The 14,131-nt window shown below is 40.1% G+C and overlaps 1 protein-coding gene across 4 annotated transcripts; it reads left to right on the top strand.

Annotated features, from left to right (window-relative positions):
- Positions 1 to 793: 793 nt before the first annotated feature.
- Positions 794 to 13,733, top strand: LOC120734313 (dixin-like). Of its 4 annotated transcripts, none has more exons than XM_040033064.1 (21): positions 794 to 1,134; positions 1,861 to 1,987; positions 2,188 to 2,313; positions 2,550 to 2,781; positions 3,924 to 4,025; positions 6,451 to 6,545; positions 6,652 to 6,755; positions 7,151 to 7,237; positions 7,514 to 7,567; positions 7,713 to 7,763; positions 7,867 to 7,971; positions 8,094 to 8,147; positions 8,273 to 8,344; positions 9,620 to 9,691; positions 9,803 to 9,868; positions 10,161 to 10,310; positions 10,563 to 10,626; positions 10,709 to 10,805; positions 12,172 to 12,280; positions 12,415 to 12,494; positions 12,573 to 13,733. In XM_040033064.1, exons 1-21 carry the CDS (start codon positions 1,072 to 1,074, stop codon positions 12,580 to 12,582), a joined length of 1,920 nt encoding a protein of 639 aa, XP_039888998.1. In that variant the 5' UTR covers positions 794 to 1,071; the 3' UTR covers positions 12,583 to 13,733. The 4 variants fall into 4 exon arrangements, with proteins under 4 accessions (XP_039888998.1, XP_039888997.1, XP_039888996.1 ...); XM_040033063.1 differs by having other exon boundaries at positions 798 to 1,134; positions 1,858 to 1,987; positions 10,164 to 10,310; XM_040033062.1 differs by having other exon boundaries at positions 798 to 1,134; positions 1,858 to 1,987.
- Positions 13,734 to 14,131: the final 398 nt, after the last annotated feature.

Here is a 14,131-nt window from a genome sequence, read left to right as displayed (position 1 = left end):
AAAGATGAACACAGATGTTAAGTGACGACTATTCGGTATGGCAATGCAATGATACAGATACTTAAAGTAAAAGTATTCATATTTGGATCAAGTGTGGGTAACAAGTGCTTTCTGTCAGAAAAGGAATCCTTAATCTCTGAATTGACTTTTCTTTTTTGTTTCACAACAGGGTTGCACCTTCACCTGGATATTCTTCTGCTATAATTACACACTCTTTCTATCTTTCATTTCATTTCAGCACACAAATAACATCAATACAAACAAAGCATCAGGAGTATCAAAAATAGGTGTCACCAAACATTAATTCTGCCTTTTAAATAATTGTAACTAAAATTGTAACTAAAAGTTAGGAAGATTTTCATTTTTTTTTTCCTGTGAACATTTGTACACCATTCAGCCACAAGCTTTTGACCACAGACAGGAAAATAAAAACAGTGATTATCTTATTAAAATACATTGTTCCCCTGGGAAACCTTGGGTCTTCCCCTTGCTGGATTTTGACGCTAAAGCCATCTTAAATACCGCACTCCCCTAATAACGACAGCCTTTCCTGGTAGGACAACACCTAAGGGAATCTGACCCAAACGTGTCAATCGACAGGGCTAAAGGATCTTTGACAGATAAAGAAAGAAATCCTGAGAGGTGCCTTGATTGGTTTTGGCAGCTCCAGTTTTAAGATCAGTTATAAGGCCTAAACAGTTCTGAAGGTGTCTAAAAACAAAACTTAAATCATAGCGAGGAAAGTAAAAATGACAGTGACTTAGTGGTCATTAAAATGTGTTCATTAGTACTTGATCTGAACGCTTCATGACTTCCGGAAGTCATGTGCATTTTTATTGTGAAACGTTCAACCGGATGTTCCGAGTGTCTAATCTTACTTCACACCGGTCTGCATGCCAGAGTAACGGTAGTCGTTTCCTCAGATCCCCCAATTGTCTGGGTTTGTTGACGTTTGCAGAAGTGCAGCAGTAGTTAGTAACGGGGCTCTGCCCCATGTTTAGACCAGCCGTGTGACAGTCAGCGAAGCTAGCCAGCTAGCTGGCTGGCTTAAATGGGTTTTCGAGTGAGAAGATGATCGCCTCACTCTCGAGAGGAAGTTTGATGGATGAGGTTCTTCACGGAGGCTTCAACGAGGTAACTTTACTCGGCGTTACTACTGTTAATGTTTATTACGTTGTGTTTGTTGTAAATTGTAAAGCGATTAAATTTCTTAAACGTCAGCCGGTAGGACACTGAAGTTAACCTTAGATAAAAAATAAAAAAGCATCCTTTATTGTAGTTTGTGCAGCTCAGGTAATGTTGACGCCGTTTTTGCTAATTTCATATGATGGTTGTAAATGAAATAATTGGACAAATAACTGACGTAAGATGTAGTTTTATGCCTGACTTGGATGGCTACAATAACGTTTAACGAAACGGTTGACAGGAAGTGAGACTCGACTGCTACCAAACATCGCAATTAAACATCACAATTAGCGTGAAATGAGCATTTCTGGTTTGTGGAGATGGGTAGGTTCTTTGTGGCGTATCCCGGACAACGGGGTGTCACGTGACTGACCGATACCGGTAAAGATGTGGTAAACCCACGGAGTGTACGAGTGAACCGTGTGAAGTACAATGGGGGAGTATGGTGAACTCTGCACCTCTACTCTGAACGTGAAGGTACATGACTGACTTCACGGAGTAAAAGTAAAATCCATTGGGACAATAGGCGGACCCTGCCCCCTCTCCCTCTGACCCAGTGGCGTAAACAAAGGCACCCGTGTGTTATGCCGTTGTCGCAGGCTTCTTTGGCAGCCAGTCTAATGTGTGTGTTTGTGGTTTGTCGGATTTGTGCATCTGATTGATGGATTGCAGCAGCAGCTGGCAGCATATGTTTCCTGGGTGAACTCTCAGCTGAAGAGGAAACCAGGCTTGAAGCTCATCGCAGACCTCAGGCATGATCTGCAGGATGGGGTTGTGCTCACACAGCTAATCGAGATAGTTGGTAAATACAATCCTGCACACTGACACACAAACAAATGGATGACATGATGAAAAAATAATAGAGGGGAAAACCAAAATAAACCACCAATAAGATGTTGTTTAATTTAGGGTTGAACACAGTCTGTGCTCAACACCTGTTTGTCTTTTTTAACACTTGTTCTTTACATGGCCGTTAATGATGTTTCGTATTCTCTTTGGGAGCTGAGGAGGTGCTGGAGGGAGTGTATGCTGCTCCACAAAACAAAGAGGAGAGCAGGAAGAATGTGGAGGAAGTCTTGCGCTTCATTTCCTCCAGGCACATACGCATGCCTCACATATCCGCAAGAGGTGAACTTACAGAAAAATATGTATTTCCGCTCTTTTTTTCTTTTCTTTATTTCAAGAGTATATGTTCCTAAACTTTCTGTGGCTCATTATTCACAGTTGTAGCCACGAAGTGTTATTAAAATTAGAACTTAAAGTCCATAAAACGCTTGTATCAAATATATGTATTTGTCTATAAGTGTAAACAGTGTCTAAAAGTGTAGGGAAACTCTTAACATGTGCTTCTTTTGTTTTTGCAGACATTGTCGATGGTAATCTGAAATCCGTAATGAGGGTAATTCTGGCATTGGCGGCCCATTTCAAACCAACAGCCAATCACAGGAATGCTTCTGGGAGCGGGAGGAGGTTGACGAGAGGCCATGCCAGTCACAACCCTCTGTCTACTGTTGCTCTAGCTCAGGGTGCCGCTGCTACTCTGGCATCAGCTCGACACGATGCCTCACTGCCCACACATACCGCACGCCTCCACAGGTATGCTGGCCACATGTTGTAAATATAATCATGGGTGTAAACTCTTATCCCCATAGATTTCTGTTTAGAATCATGCAGAGGCTGCTTTCCTGTCATTTGCTTTGATGTAGTTCGGACAAATGTAAAGTTTTTGTTGTAAAATTCCTCTGTCCACTTATTTTAATTTGCACCTGAAAGTGGTTACTCTTTTCATACAAGTCAATCAAATGGGCCTACAGATCTAACAGACTAAAGTTAGCCGGCATTGTAGAAAACACCTCAGCATCTGCAGAGGACTTTCACTCACTTTTATTAAACCAACACCATGGAAGTGTCACATGCTTAACTAGTCATTTTTAACCCCACAAAGCCAGTTTTTTAATGATCATACAGTTGTATGATTGAGTTGTTAAATAATTAATGCACCGCCAGATGTGCAGTGCCTAAAAGCTGTGTTCCAGAAATAATTAAAGATATTTATCGTCAAACTATTTAGCAGCTCTACGTATTTTTTTTAGATTTGAGTGCATTAGAAATCAATTGTGTGTCTTTGTGGAAACTAGCAAATGCATATTTTGAAAGAGTTGTATTTCAGCACATATGGCTTAATCATTGACGTGTGTTTGATAAAAGTAAAGCTGCCAATCTTTTTTTTTTTTTTTTATTTGCACAAGACTTCTTATGTCTTGAAGCTCAAAAAGCTCATTGGTATAAACAGGGCTGTAGCATACAGTCAGGTATGTTATTATTGTTTGCCTGTTTATGAAGTCTGTTGATTTATTTGTGCATTATTCTTGTCTTAGTTTGTCAGAACTGCCAGAAATTATTCATATTCTAATTAAGTAACTAAGAATCTGGTATTTGAGCTCCTATTCTTTATCTGTGGAGGAAGCAAATAATTAAAGCTTCCTTTTAGTCACATTTCAGCTGAACCTGTGCTCTCTATGGCAGAGTACAGTTGTATCATAAGCCCTAAAAGGGCTGATTCTTAGCTTTAAATGGCACCAGAGATGGTCAGATGTGGAGTGACAGAGCAATAGCTCTGTGGTCTTTGCTGTCCTCTGGTGGAGAAACACCAATCGTCATGTTTCCATCCTCACAAACGCTATAAAATAAAGAATGTCTCTGTGTGCAAGTTGAAAAGCTATTCGGTTGTCTTTCAGTGGCTGTGGATTGGATGGGGAGAAGAGTGTGTGTGTCCGTGCACTGGTTGAACAGTATGAAAGAGGAGCCCCAGATGAACAGGATAACCCTCAGCATAGCAGGTAATTTTGCACAAGCCTGTGTTTGCCATTGCTGTTATAGTCATGCAGGGCAAAAATAAATGTAGCGGACTGAAATTATATTACTAGAAAGCTGTCATATTGCCATGCTTACATAACTCGATGCATATAAAGAGGCTTGGCTTTGCTGGCTGAAAGTCATCAAGAGGTTTATTAACCTCCACTATACAAGGTAACAGAGCTTTATTTCTAATTAATTTTATTTGTAGAAATATACTTTGTTATTATCAGGATGAAGGATTACAATAAAATGTTAGAATTACACTACGAGTACTTTGGAGAGGTTCAGCTCAAACCCCAGAGATCACATGAGATTCCTTCTTTCTTTCCACAATTTTTTCCTTTAACAATATACTCAGAAATACTCAGTCCACCTATCTGTGCATATATAACATTATAGTATTATAGCTGATATCTAGAAGCTTTAATACTATAAACATCAAACTTCAATGAAAGCCCACTCAGAGATGTTTACACAGACACTCCCTGTTTTTAATATTATGAGACATGTGCATCCAGACTAGGCCTAAATTGTTTGTGTCAACAATGCCCCTGACCTTTATCAGAGACCCCGCTTCTGTCTATTAGTTTTATTTGACAGAGTGATGTAATTAAATGTTGTTTTTTTAAAAGTATTTTTACATTAGAGAGGGCCTTTTAGCTGCTAACTTATTTAGGGTTGTTACAGTGATGGATCCACAATTTGATTTTACGCTGAATGCTCTTTCACCCTTTTATTCAGACTTGGGATCATCACTAGGAGTAGACTAGCTTGTGAGCCTCTGAGGCTGGGTGTGTGGATTTTCAAGGGATCAGTAACTTGAAAGTAACATTTGAAGATCAGCAAATCTTTCTAATAAAAGGCCGACAACAAACTATTAGCTATATAGTTAGGTAGCCATGCACTACAGGCTTGACTTAAAACACTACTTTTCCAAGTTTTCTCTCCTAAATTTGCCACTTTTATCTGTAAAAGTATCTGAATGTTAGTGTTACATGCAGCACTGTTTATGTAAATTTGATATCTGTCATTTTTAAAACTTATTTTTCAGCAGTTTAAAAACAGAAAACCACATTTTTGTGGTGTGTGTGTTTTACTTTGCAGAAACTGCCTGACAGAGCATATGACTTTGGTCTTAGCGCTGCAAGTTTTGTTCTCTGTGTGTGTGTGTGTGTGTGTGCGTGCGTGCGTGCGTGTGTGTGTGAGAGAGAGAGAGAAAGAAAGAGAGAGTGTTTTAGTACATCTGAGCAAACCACAGGCAGATGACAGGGGAAAAAAATCAACCTTTGTCTTCTCAAATCACATGTCCATTTTGAAGTTATGTGATCATATTTTTAGTTACAGTTATTTTTAGAGTGAGGGTTGAATTAATTGATTATTTGTAGTCCAGTGGGGGTTTGTCTTCTCAGAGAGACACTGATTCATCAGAGATATAAATAAAACCCGATGCTGCCATCCTTCCCATATGTTGCTCATTTGAGAGATACTAAGCTGCTGCGCTGATTGCCATGGTTACCCTTAGCTAGCTAGAGGCTGGGGAGCGGATGTTTCAGCATGAGGAGATTCACAAATTGCCATTAGTTTGTCTTAGCTGTAGATGCTAGACTCTTGCAGACAAAGTCAACTACTTGGAGTTGTTAAGTACCAGCTGAAGCGGCCATAGCTCGCTATGGGGGGTGCGCAGATAAAATGGTAAGGCAAGACACTGATGCTGTGTGGGTTTGTGGTGATTCCTGAGGTTTGTGTGAGGTTATGCGTGTTTTAGCATAACTGAAAGTTTGGTTAGTTCAAGTGTTCAAGTGGATTTTGATCCCTTCAGGCTCCTTTTCCTCCAGGATGTGAGACGAGACATTTATCTGCAAAGATTTATAAAAGAGACACCCTGGTAGCAGTTTACATGCTTTGCTTACGACATGTTTACAGTGCTTTGTGCATGATAACTGTCACTTTTGTCTCGTGGTTGTTCTGTTTTTTTCTCATGCTGCTAAAAATGCAAATATGTGCAGTCAGAACCTGAAACAAAGACATGTGAGTCAGCATTAAATGGAGTGTCATACATGGTGTAAAGTAATATTACTTCTGGTGTGGACAGTAAACTAGTAAAGGTTACGACTGACCTTCTGAAGGTAAAGCATTTTTTTCCAAGCTACGAAGAAGACCCTGAGGTGAAATACAGAGACTGGAGATTTCCAAAATATATATATATATATATATATATTTATTTTCTGGAGAGGAGGCTGTTGGTCTCTGCTATCCTACAGAAAAGTGTAGCTTCTCTGTAGGCGTGCAAAATAGAGCTGACAGAGAGTTAAACGAATGAAAAGTATTTTAAATCTTTATGTAGGTGCACACATCTACATGCTTCTGTAGTGCAAGATGATTAATGAATGTTTTGTCCTTTATGAGCCTCAGCTCTGTTAGTCCGCTGTCATCACCAAGAGCTCCACCGAGCAGCCACTCAGACAGGCAGGAGCAAGACCAGGAGCAACTGCAAAGCAGTGGTGAGACACAACTCGTCACTTCAGGTTCATTTCTAAATTTCTCCAAATTTCCCACTGACATCACAGTGACACTGTGTTATTTGTTTGTACACGTGTGCGCGTGTAGCCGAGTCATCTCAAGTTGCAGTGGAGATGGCATGGGGGGACTCTCTCAATGATACTTTGGAGAAAGAGGTGCAGGAGACACGGAAAATGGTGTCTGCATTACAGGTGTGTTCATCATAAACCTCCATGTTTGATCACTGATGTGCTTCTTCGCATATTGTGAAGCACTGCTTGTATTTTGCTCATGTTTTCGTACATATAGTAAAAGAAGGCTTCAGGTGATTTTTGAGATTTCTTCTTAAAAGAACTGTGTGGGGGTCATGGTTCAGTTCCCTGCACTGGACCAGAACACACTACCCTAAACAACATAAACATGCAAGGTCCTGTTTATGTTGTTTACCTACTGACTTTTACTTGATGCAGGATTGTAATGCAATTCTTAGTAGCTTTTATTTTAGTTCTTAACATACACCGTGCACACAGCTGCACTGCCTCATAAGGCAACCTGCCAGCTAATGTAACACCGTGCACACTGCTGTCACATGTGTGTGCCTTTGAAGGCTCTGCTGCTGCGTGGTTCGCTGCCCGAGGACGAGCAGGATGCGTCTTTGACTTTGGAACAAGGGAACACGTCTGAACAGCAGCTGGTAATAATGGTTTCTTTTTCTTAGTTTTTCCTCTCACATTTGTTGCCTTTATTTCATCCCTGCTCTCTGCTCTCTGTCTTGCTGTCTCTCTTTCTCTGTCATTCCTGTGTCATTTTCGTCTTCAACCCTTTGTGTTCACTACAGATCACGTTACTGTTTCATAGCTGTGGTTTTTGTGTGCGCGCATGTCTCAGAGGGTGACACGGGTATCAGTTTCACTGTTTTCTCACTCCATTGCAGTTCTCACACACATTCCCTCTTTCTCCTTTTTTCCAGATAGTCATTCGCAGTCGTTTAGATCAGAGTATGGAGGAAGCTCAAGAGCTGAAGGTACAGTTACTTTTTACAAGGTTGTTTTTATGTCACTGTTTTCTCCTCTTGTTTTTGTTGGGAAACATGACACCTAGAATGGATTTGTGGCGAAACACACTGCGATTAATTATTAACATTATTAACGATGTGTTTGCTGCTTCAGAGGGAACTGTTGTGCTGTAAGCAGGAAGTGAGGAGCCTGCAGGGAGTCAAGGTGGGACAAATCTAGACCCAGTTAATGATCTTAGTGCTTAGTTGAAAATGATTCTAGTTGTATTGAAAAAGTGCCGACTTTCTGTTGGGTTGTTGTTGTGCAGGACGCCCAGCAGCAGAGACTGTGCACTCAGGAGGCGCTGATACTGCAGATGAAGCAAGAGCTGCTCAGAGCCAGCATGACGAAGGATGAACTCGACAGCAAAAATGTACAATACAATACGATTCCATTTTTATAGCATAAAGTCAGAGTCCTGTTTACAAGAAAGTTGGGCACTTTGCATTATAGATGTGTAATGCACAGTCCCTCATCCGTGGAAATGTGTTGCAGGCAGAGCTACAGTGGAAGCTGGAGGAATGCAACAGGCTGTGGGCTGAATGCAAGGTGAGCTACTCTAGTTTATTATTTGAGTCTCACTTTAGCATTTATCATGACAACACATTTGTGCAATAAGGTTTGACTAAATGTAGAGCTACATATTTCCTCTTTGGTTGGTTGGGCGTGAGCAGAAGGAGGTCGCTCAGAAGGACAGACTTCTACAGCAACTCAAACACAAGCTCGACGAAAGCCAGGACATGCAGGTGTGAATCAATCTCTCTCTCTCTCTCTCTCTCTCTCTCTCTCTCTCTCTCTCTCTCTCTCTCTCTCTCTCTCTCTCTCTCTCTCTCTCTCTCTCTCTCTCTCTCTCTCTCTCTCTCTCTCTCTCTCTCTGTTCACAAGATGTCTTGATTAAACCACTGCCCTGAAACATAGCTTTAGATAGGAAGTCCTCTTAAGTTGATCTATGAACTCATCCTTATAAGTAACTTCAATTTCCTCCTGAAGTTTCTTTAACTTAAAATAAGATAACAAGACTTTCTGTCTAGCATTCACAATGATGAACGAATCTTGGGTTTCAGACCAAGTATACCAAGGCATGCAGACCGGAGCAGTCAGAGAACCAACGACCTTTAGATATTCCTTGGAGAGTCAGCGCTTGTTTGCATGTATAGCTCTAGAATTGCTGCAGTTATCCGAGTAATGGATGAGCAATCAAAGGAACCATAACTGATTTAAAGAAACATTTGCAGTTTCACTGTACCAGCGGTGCGTATATGGCGCACCTTTGAGACAAAGAAAAGCAGCAGTTAAATGGTGAGTGGTGAGTTTGGAGTTATTGGACAAGAGGGCTGCCTGCTGTTGGTGTGTTTCTGAGCCAGGTGCTGAGCCGCGGTGAGGAAATCAGATGTGTCTGTGCCTGGCAATCTCTATGAAGATTTTTGGTTACATTTTTATATGTTTTGGAGATGCATGCAAAGGTGGCCAATCACAAATGTTTGTCCTTCAAATGAGTTGGCAGTGATGTGTAAAGTCCTTGGACTGACCTGCTTGAGGTTTAAACAGTACATACATATTTGTACTTTTCATATCATTTGTATTCTTATAACATCAAACATCACAATTTAATCTGTAAGATTTATCAAGATGATACTACTTGATTTTTAATATATTGAAGCAAACGATCATGTTGAATGAAATTAAAGATGGTGTTTGCAGAAAAGTTTCTCTCAGTTTGTCACACTGTCGCATATCTAGGATATGAAACTGATTCTACTGGAGATTAGTTGTTAAACCCAGTGTCAACAGGCTTGAGGTTAGAGAAGAGGGTGCTCTTAGGCATTGTGGTCATGCTTGTTGAATATTGAGCTGATCTATGCAAGTTGGAAACAGAAGTTCTGGCTTCCTGGGGTCATAAAATGCTTACACATTCTTAGTTTAAAGAAGTCTTTGTGGCTATCACAGTTTATTCAGGGCTCTGTCAATGATTGCCTGCAAGCAGTACATCACATTGATTACATTAATTCGTGATTTGGCAGAATGAACTACAAAGAGAGTTGGAGCATAAAAACAGCATGCTGCAGGAGCTGATGAGCAGAGATCCACAAGAGGTAGTATTTTTCTACATCGGTCCTTTAAGCAGGATGATTTTATGTTCTGTCTGCCTCAAACATAAGTTCAGAGTTGCAATAAACAGCTGATTATTCCTCTTTTTTTTTCAGATTCCCACCAGTGCAGAAAATAATGGCTGTTCTTACCCTGGAAATCCTGCTCCTTCTGTGTCTGGCGTAAATATTATTTTTTGTCAATAAGACTTCTCAGTATTTTGGCTGATTGCTTTACACTTGAAATGTCATAACCCCGTATTCTAAATTTTAGATCAGCAAGTTCTTTGAAATGCTGAGATAATGTGATAAGATTGTTTGAGCATTGATCACTGCTGATCAAATGATTACCCAGAAGGCACTATGCTTCAAAATAGAGTTTCTGTGATATAACAAACGTCGAATATATGCAGAAATAGCAGTGTAAACAAGCATGAGGGGGTTTAGCTCAGTTTGTTTGTTTGTGCTCTGTCAGCAGGCAGAAGAAGTTCAGCTGCTCAGAGATGCACTTCGGAGTTTGAGGAACAACTTCAGAGACCACGACCCGCAGCACCATACACTGGACACCCTGGAGCAGGGCATCGTATCACTCATTGACAGGCTGCATGTTCTGCACACGCAGAGGGTACAAATACCATGCATTCACAGAACACCTGATAAATTAGTCTTATGAGTTTAGTTAGTACCTGTGCCTTGTGGGTTAAAAGCTCAAACTGTGTGGTGTCACGAGTCGATTGGTGAGTCTGCTGTAGCTAAAAGTAGCTGCTGACTTGTTAAACTATCAGCTGATGATCACTTTAAAATCAGATTTTTACCCTGAATTTTTATTGAAGATTCAAAGAGGGTTTTTGTTTTTTGTTTTGGTAATTTTATCCAGGGAAGGGGGAAATCTCCGAGATGCAAAGCCCAACACGGAGATTTAGACTCGTCGTCTTCCACAAGTAAGAGCCTTTAGTGTGTCCCAGCTTCACAGCCATACACTGTAATCATTTTACTGATTGTGTTCTTGTTGTTTTGTTATAGAGAATTGTCAGTCCCACAGTGGTTCATCTTCCTCCACAAAAATCCTTTATTTTACTGGAAAATCCCCAACGCCTTCAATGATCACTATACCGAAGAGGTTTGTGTGTTTATAGACGAGTGTGATAATATTACACAGCAACAATTGAAAGAATATACTAACTGTACTGCTAGCTACACTGACTGAAGTGCTTCACACCTTAGACTGTATTTAAAAGATGGTTATTTTGGGTCTCTATAGTGTCATAAACCTGCAATCTTTCTAATGGCCAACAGGAGGCATGGTTAGAAAAGAAGTTTGATTGTGTAGAAGTCTGAGAACACAGACCCGTCCTTTGATCTATGACCTCAGGAAACACTTTCCCAATGAGTTTATGACTTCAATCATTAGTTTCACACCTTATTGAATATAACATGATCATTTTGGAAATTATGGACTCTGTTGGCCTCCGTTTCCTTGTCAGACCCACCTTTTACGTGCCACATCATATTGACAACGAACAAAATGCTTCTCAAATAGGGTTGTGCGCTATGACCAAAATCTCATATCCCGATATAAGACATCTATCGTCCCGATAACGATATAAATCACAAAAATGTAACATTTTCTGTAAATTCTGTGAATCTCGGGCAGCTCGTCTTGCGGGAAGTGTTTCCAGCTGCGCGTCATGTAGCTGGAGTTGAGTGTTTTAACAGATGCATGAAACTATACATTTTTAGACATAAGTTGTAAAGGCCGCCGTTTTTATTACACGGCGTGCTGCGGGGAAAAGCCTGTTCTAACATTTGAGTCTAAGGTTTATTTTTTAGCACCTGGCGGCTCTTTTTTTAATTCTCATCCGTAAATAATCTGCTCTTTCACGTGATTCAGTTTATTTTGAAAAGTCTCAACAGAATCTTGAGCTTTATTGTGAAAGGTTTATGTGGAACATAAACAAGCAGACATGCGATGTTGTTACCGTCGTTGTTGCTAAGCACAACGCATAAAAACAGGCACTTGTCCGTCCGTAGTGTGGTTATATAAAATATAAGAGAAAGAGAGAACTTTAAGAAATTAATATAGCCATTACAGTGACCATCAAAACGATGAAAAAATATTGCCGTAAACAGTTTATTTTGCGACACCACGAAACAAACGATAGCGTAAAATGAAACGTTAGACGTTTTTATATCTTCACCTGATATATATCGTTATATCGAACAGCCCTATTCTCAAAATGCTTAACAAAATGTGGCTGCTTCCATCTTCTGTATACAGTCTATGCCCGAGACTTAGTATTTCTATTCGGCGTACTCTTAGGTTGGCTTATCTGATTTTGTGAAATCAGCCTGTGAGAGACAACGTATCCAATCACCTGCCCTTTCCAATTCCCATATGCTTCAGTGTAGTAAACTGTGTCAGGTCAGGCCAAGAAATTCGAAAATTATAATTAGTGTGACACAGTTTCTTTGCATGTGTTGTCCAGGCTGGGTGAGGTGACTCTCAAGGACGTTAAGGCAGCTGTTGATCGAGAGGGAAACTACAGGTACCACTTTAAAGCCCTGGACCCAGAGTTTGGCACTGTGAAAGAAGAGGTGAGAAAAAGCAGCACAAGTGTAAAATCAAATCTGGTGCACACTGCTGAGGGTTTGTTATTATTACCTAATATGCTAAATAATCCTAGAATTTCTTGTACTAAAAGCTAATTAGTCTTTACTCTTGCCTGCAGGTATTCCTGGATGAAGCAATTGTTCCAGGTTGGGAAGGAAAAATAGTGGCCTGGGTAGAAGAGGATTGTGGTGAGGAAAGGTAACGGCATGATCCATCTGTCTCGGTTTGTTCCCCTAAATCTCAGTGTTGGGGAGCTAATTATGTTTTCTGTCTCAGGCCGCTGTAGGTTTTTTTACTGTGATCCCAGAGGCACATTATGGCAGCAAAGGCACAAGTGGACTGGACCTTCTATCAAAATACTGTAGGAGCACCAGGTTTGGGTTCATTGTAAGTGATGTCCATAATAGTGTAAAAGTCAGTGCCTTATACGGTAAAGCTATTTATGGACTCAGAAATAACATTTTAAAGGACCTGTCGAAAACCACAGTAGTGTTGTTGTTTCACCACAACTACAGAACATTTACTGTAGTCACTGTTTAGTTTTTATTACTTGTTCATCAGTGTTGCCTTCAAAGAGACACCACCAGATTACATGTTACAAATGTATGTTTTCTGTTATGTCTTCAGGTACGTTACAGTTTTCATTACTATAAGCTGTTACCTTCAGATAAAGAAATGGGATTTGGGGGGTGTTGTACATGTTTTGCGCTCTGATTTGTCTAAACTGTGGTCGACAAAATATAGAGAGACAAGACACGGCTGTATTTCTGTGTTTCGTGTTAGTTACATATGATGGCATGGCAGTCAAAAGGACTCATTTGTGAACTAAATCAAGAGGAGAGTTGAATGTGGCTTTGTAGCCAATCGGCGTGCCTTGTAAGCATGCTCAGATTGAACTTCTGATAGTAAAAATGCATTTTGTGTAAATTTGTGTCTTCACTATGCCTTTAAATATATTCATTTTATGCCTGCTGTTTGTTTAAAGAGATTATGAACCGAGGATGTCCCTCCTCTGGTCGAAATATGCTCTGGATGTGAATTTTACATCAGAACGTTCACAGGATCCTTGTTTTGTAACATTTAGCCATCTTTCTTTTTACTGTGTGCGGGTGTATGTGTGTGTGTGTGTGCACACACAGATGTGTGTGTTTGGGAAGTTAAACTGGTTGTCACACATGTCATTGTTTCTCCCTGCCCCTGTCTTGCCATTTGGAATAAACTCCTACAGAATCCAGCAGAATCCATGCAGACGTCTGTTTATTAACTCCTGCTTGAATACCACGACTGGCTGTACTGTAGAATGTAGAAATATACTGGTGAGAGGATTATTGAACACCTGAGCTGTTTGCTAAAAGTTATTTTTTAAGTGAATACTGTCTGTTAACAGCTTTTATTGTACGTTAGGTATTTTTGAAATAAAACCTGAGACTGTTTTTTTTAAGAAATGTGTTGTTCCCGTTTTTATATTGCACATGCAATACATTTCCATGAATATCAATGTCTTTATTATTGGTTTCACCTGAGATGAACTGGGATTGCAATGGGTTCACTCATTCCAACTGAGACAGAACATATTAGGTTAATCTCTTTCATGATTGGTCAAGTTCTGATTATTTTCTTCATTTTTTCGGTGAATAAATGTCAAGGCGTTGCAAGTTGTCTTCCTGTTTGTCGGAGCCGAAGGTGATTTTAATTAGTGAAGTAAAGCAGAGAATGATGGTCTCAAATGCATTTTCAGTTCATTTAATAGTTTAATTATAAATTATAATTGCAAGTCTGGACTCAACCCTAAACACTGTGAAACGAGGACTAAAATAAAAAGCATAAAACCAGAG

This window comes from Simochromis diagramma, unplaced genomic scaffold (genome assembly GCF_900408965.1).
Source record: "Simochromis diagramma unplaced genomic scaffold, fSimDia1.1 OVJJ01000216.1, whole genome shotgun sequence".
Taxonomy (NCBI): Eukaryota; Metazoa; Chordata; class Actinopteri; order Cichliformes; family Cichlidae; genus Simochromis; species Simochromis diagramma.
The sequence above is the reverse complement of the archived record's forward strand: the minus strand, read 5'-3'. Positions and strand labels throughout refer to the sequence as shown.

Bases quoted from the DNA above. Each gene is read 5' to 3' on its own strand.
- LOC120734313 (XM_040033062.1), top strand. From the start codon at position 1,072: ATGATCGCCTCACTCTCGAGAGGAAGTTTGATGGATGAGGTTCTTCAC. The intron at 10,627-10,708 runs GTAAGAGCCTTT...GTTTTGTTATAG, and splicing joins AGACTCGTCGTCTTCCACAA to AGAATTGTCAGTCCCACAGT. The intron at 12,281-12,414 runs GTGAGAAAAAGC...TCTTGCCTGCAG, and splicing joins TTGGCACTGTGAAAGAAGAG to GTATTCCTGGATGAAGCAAT.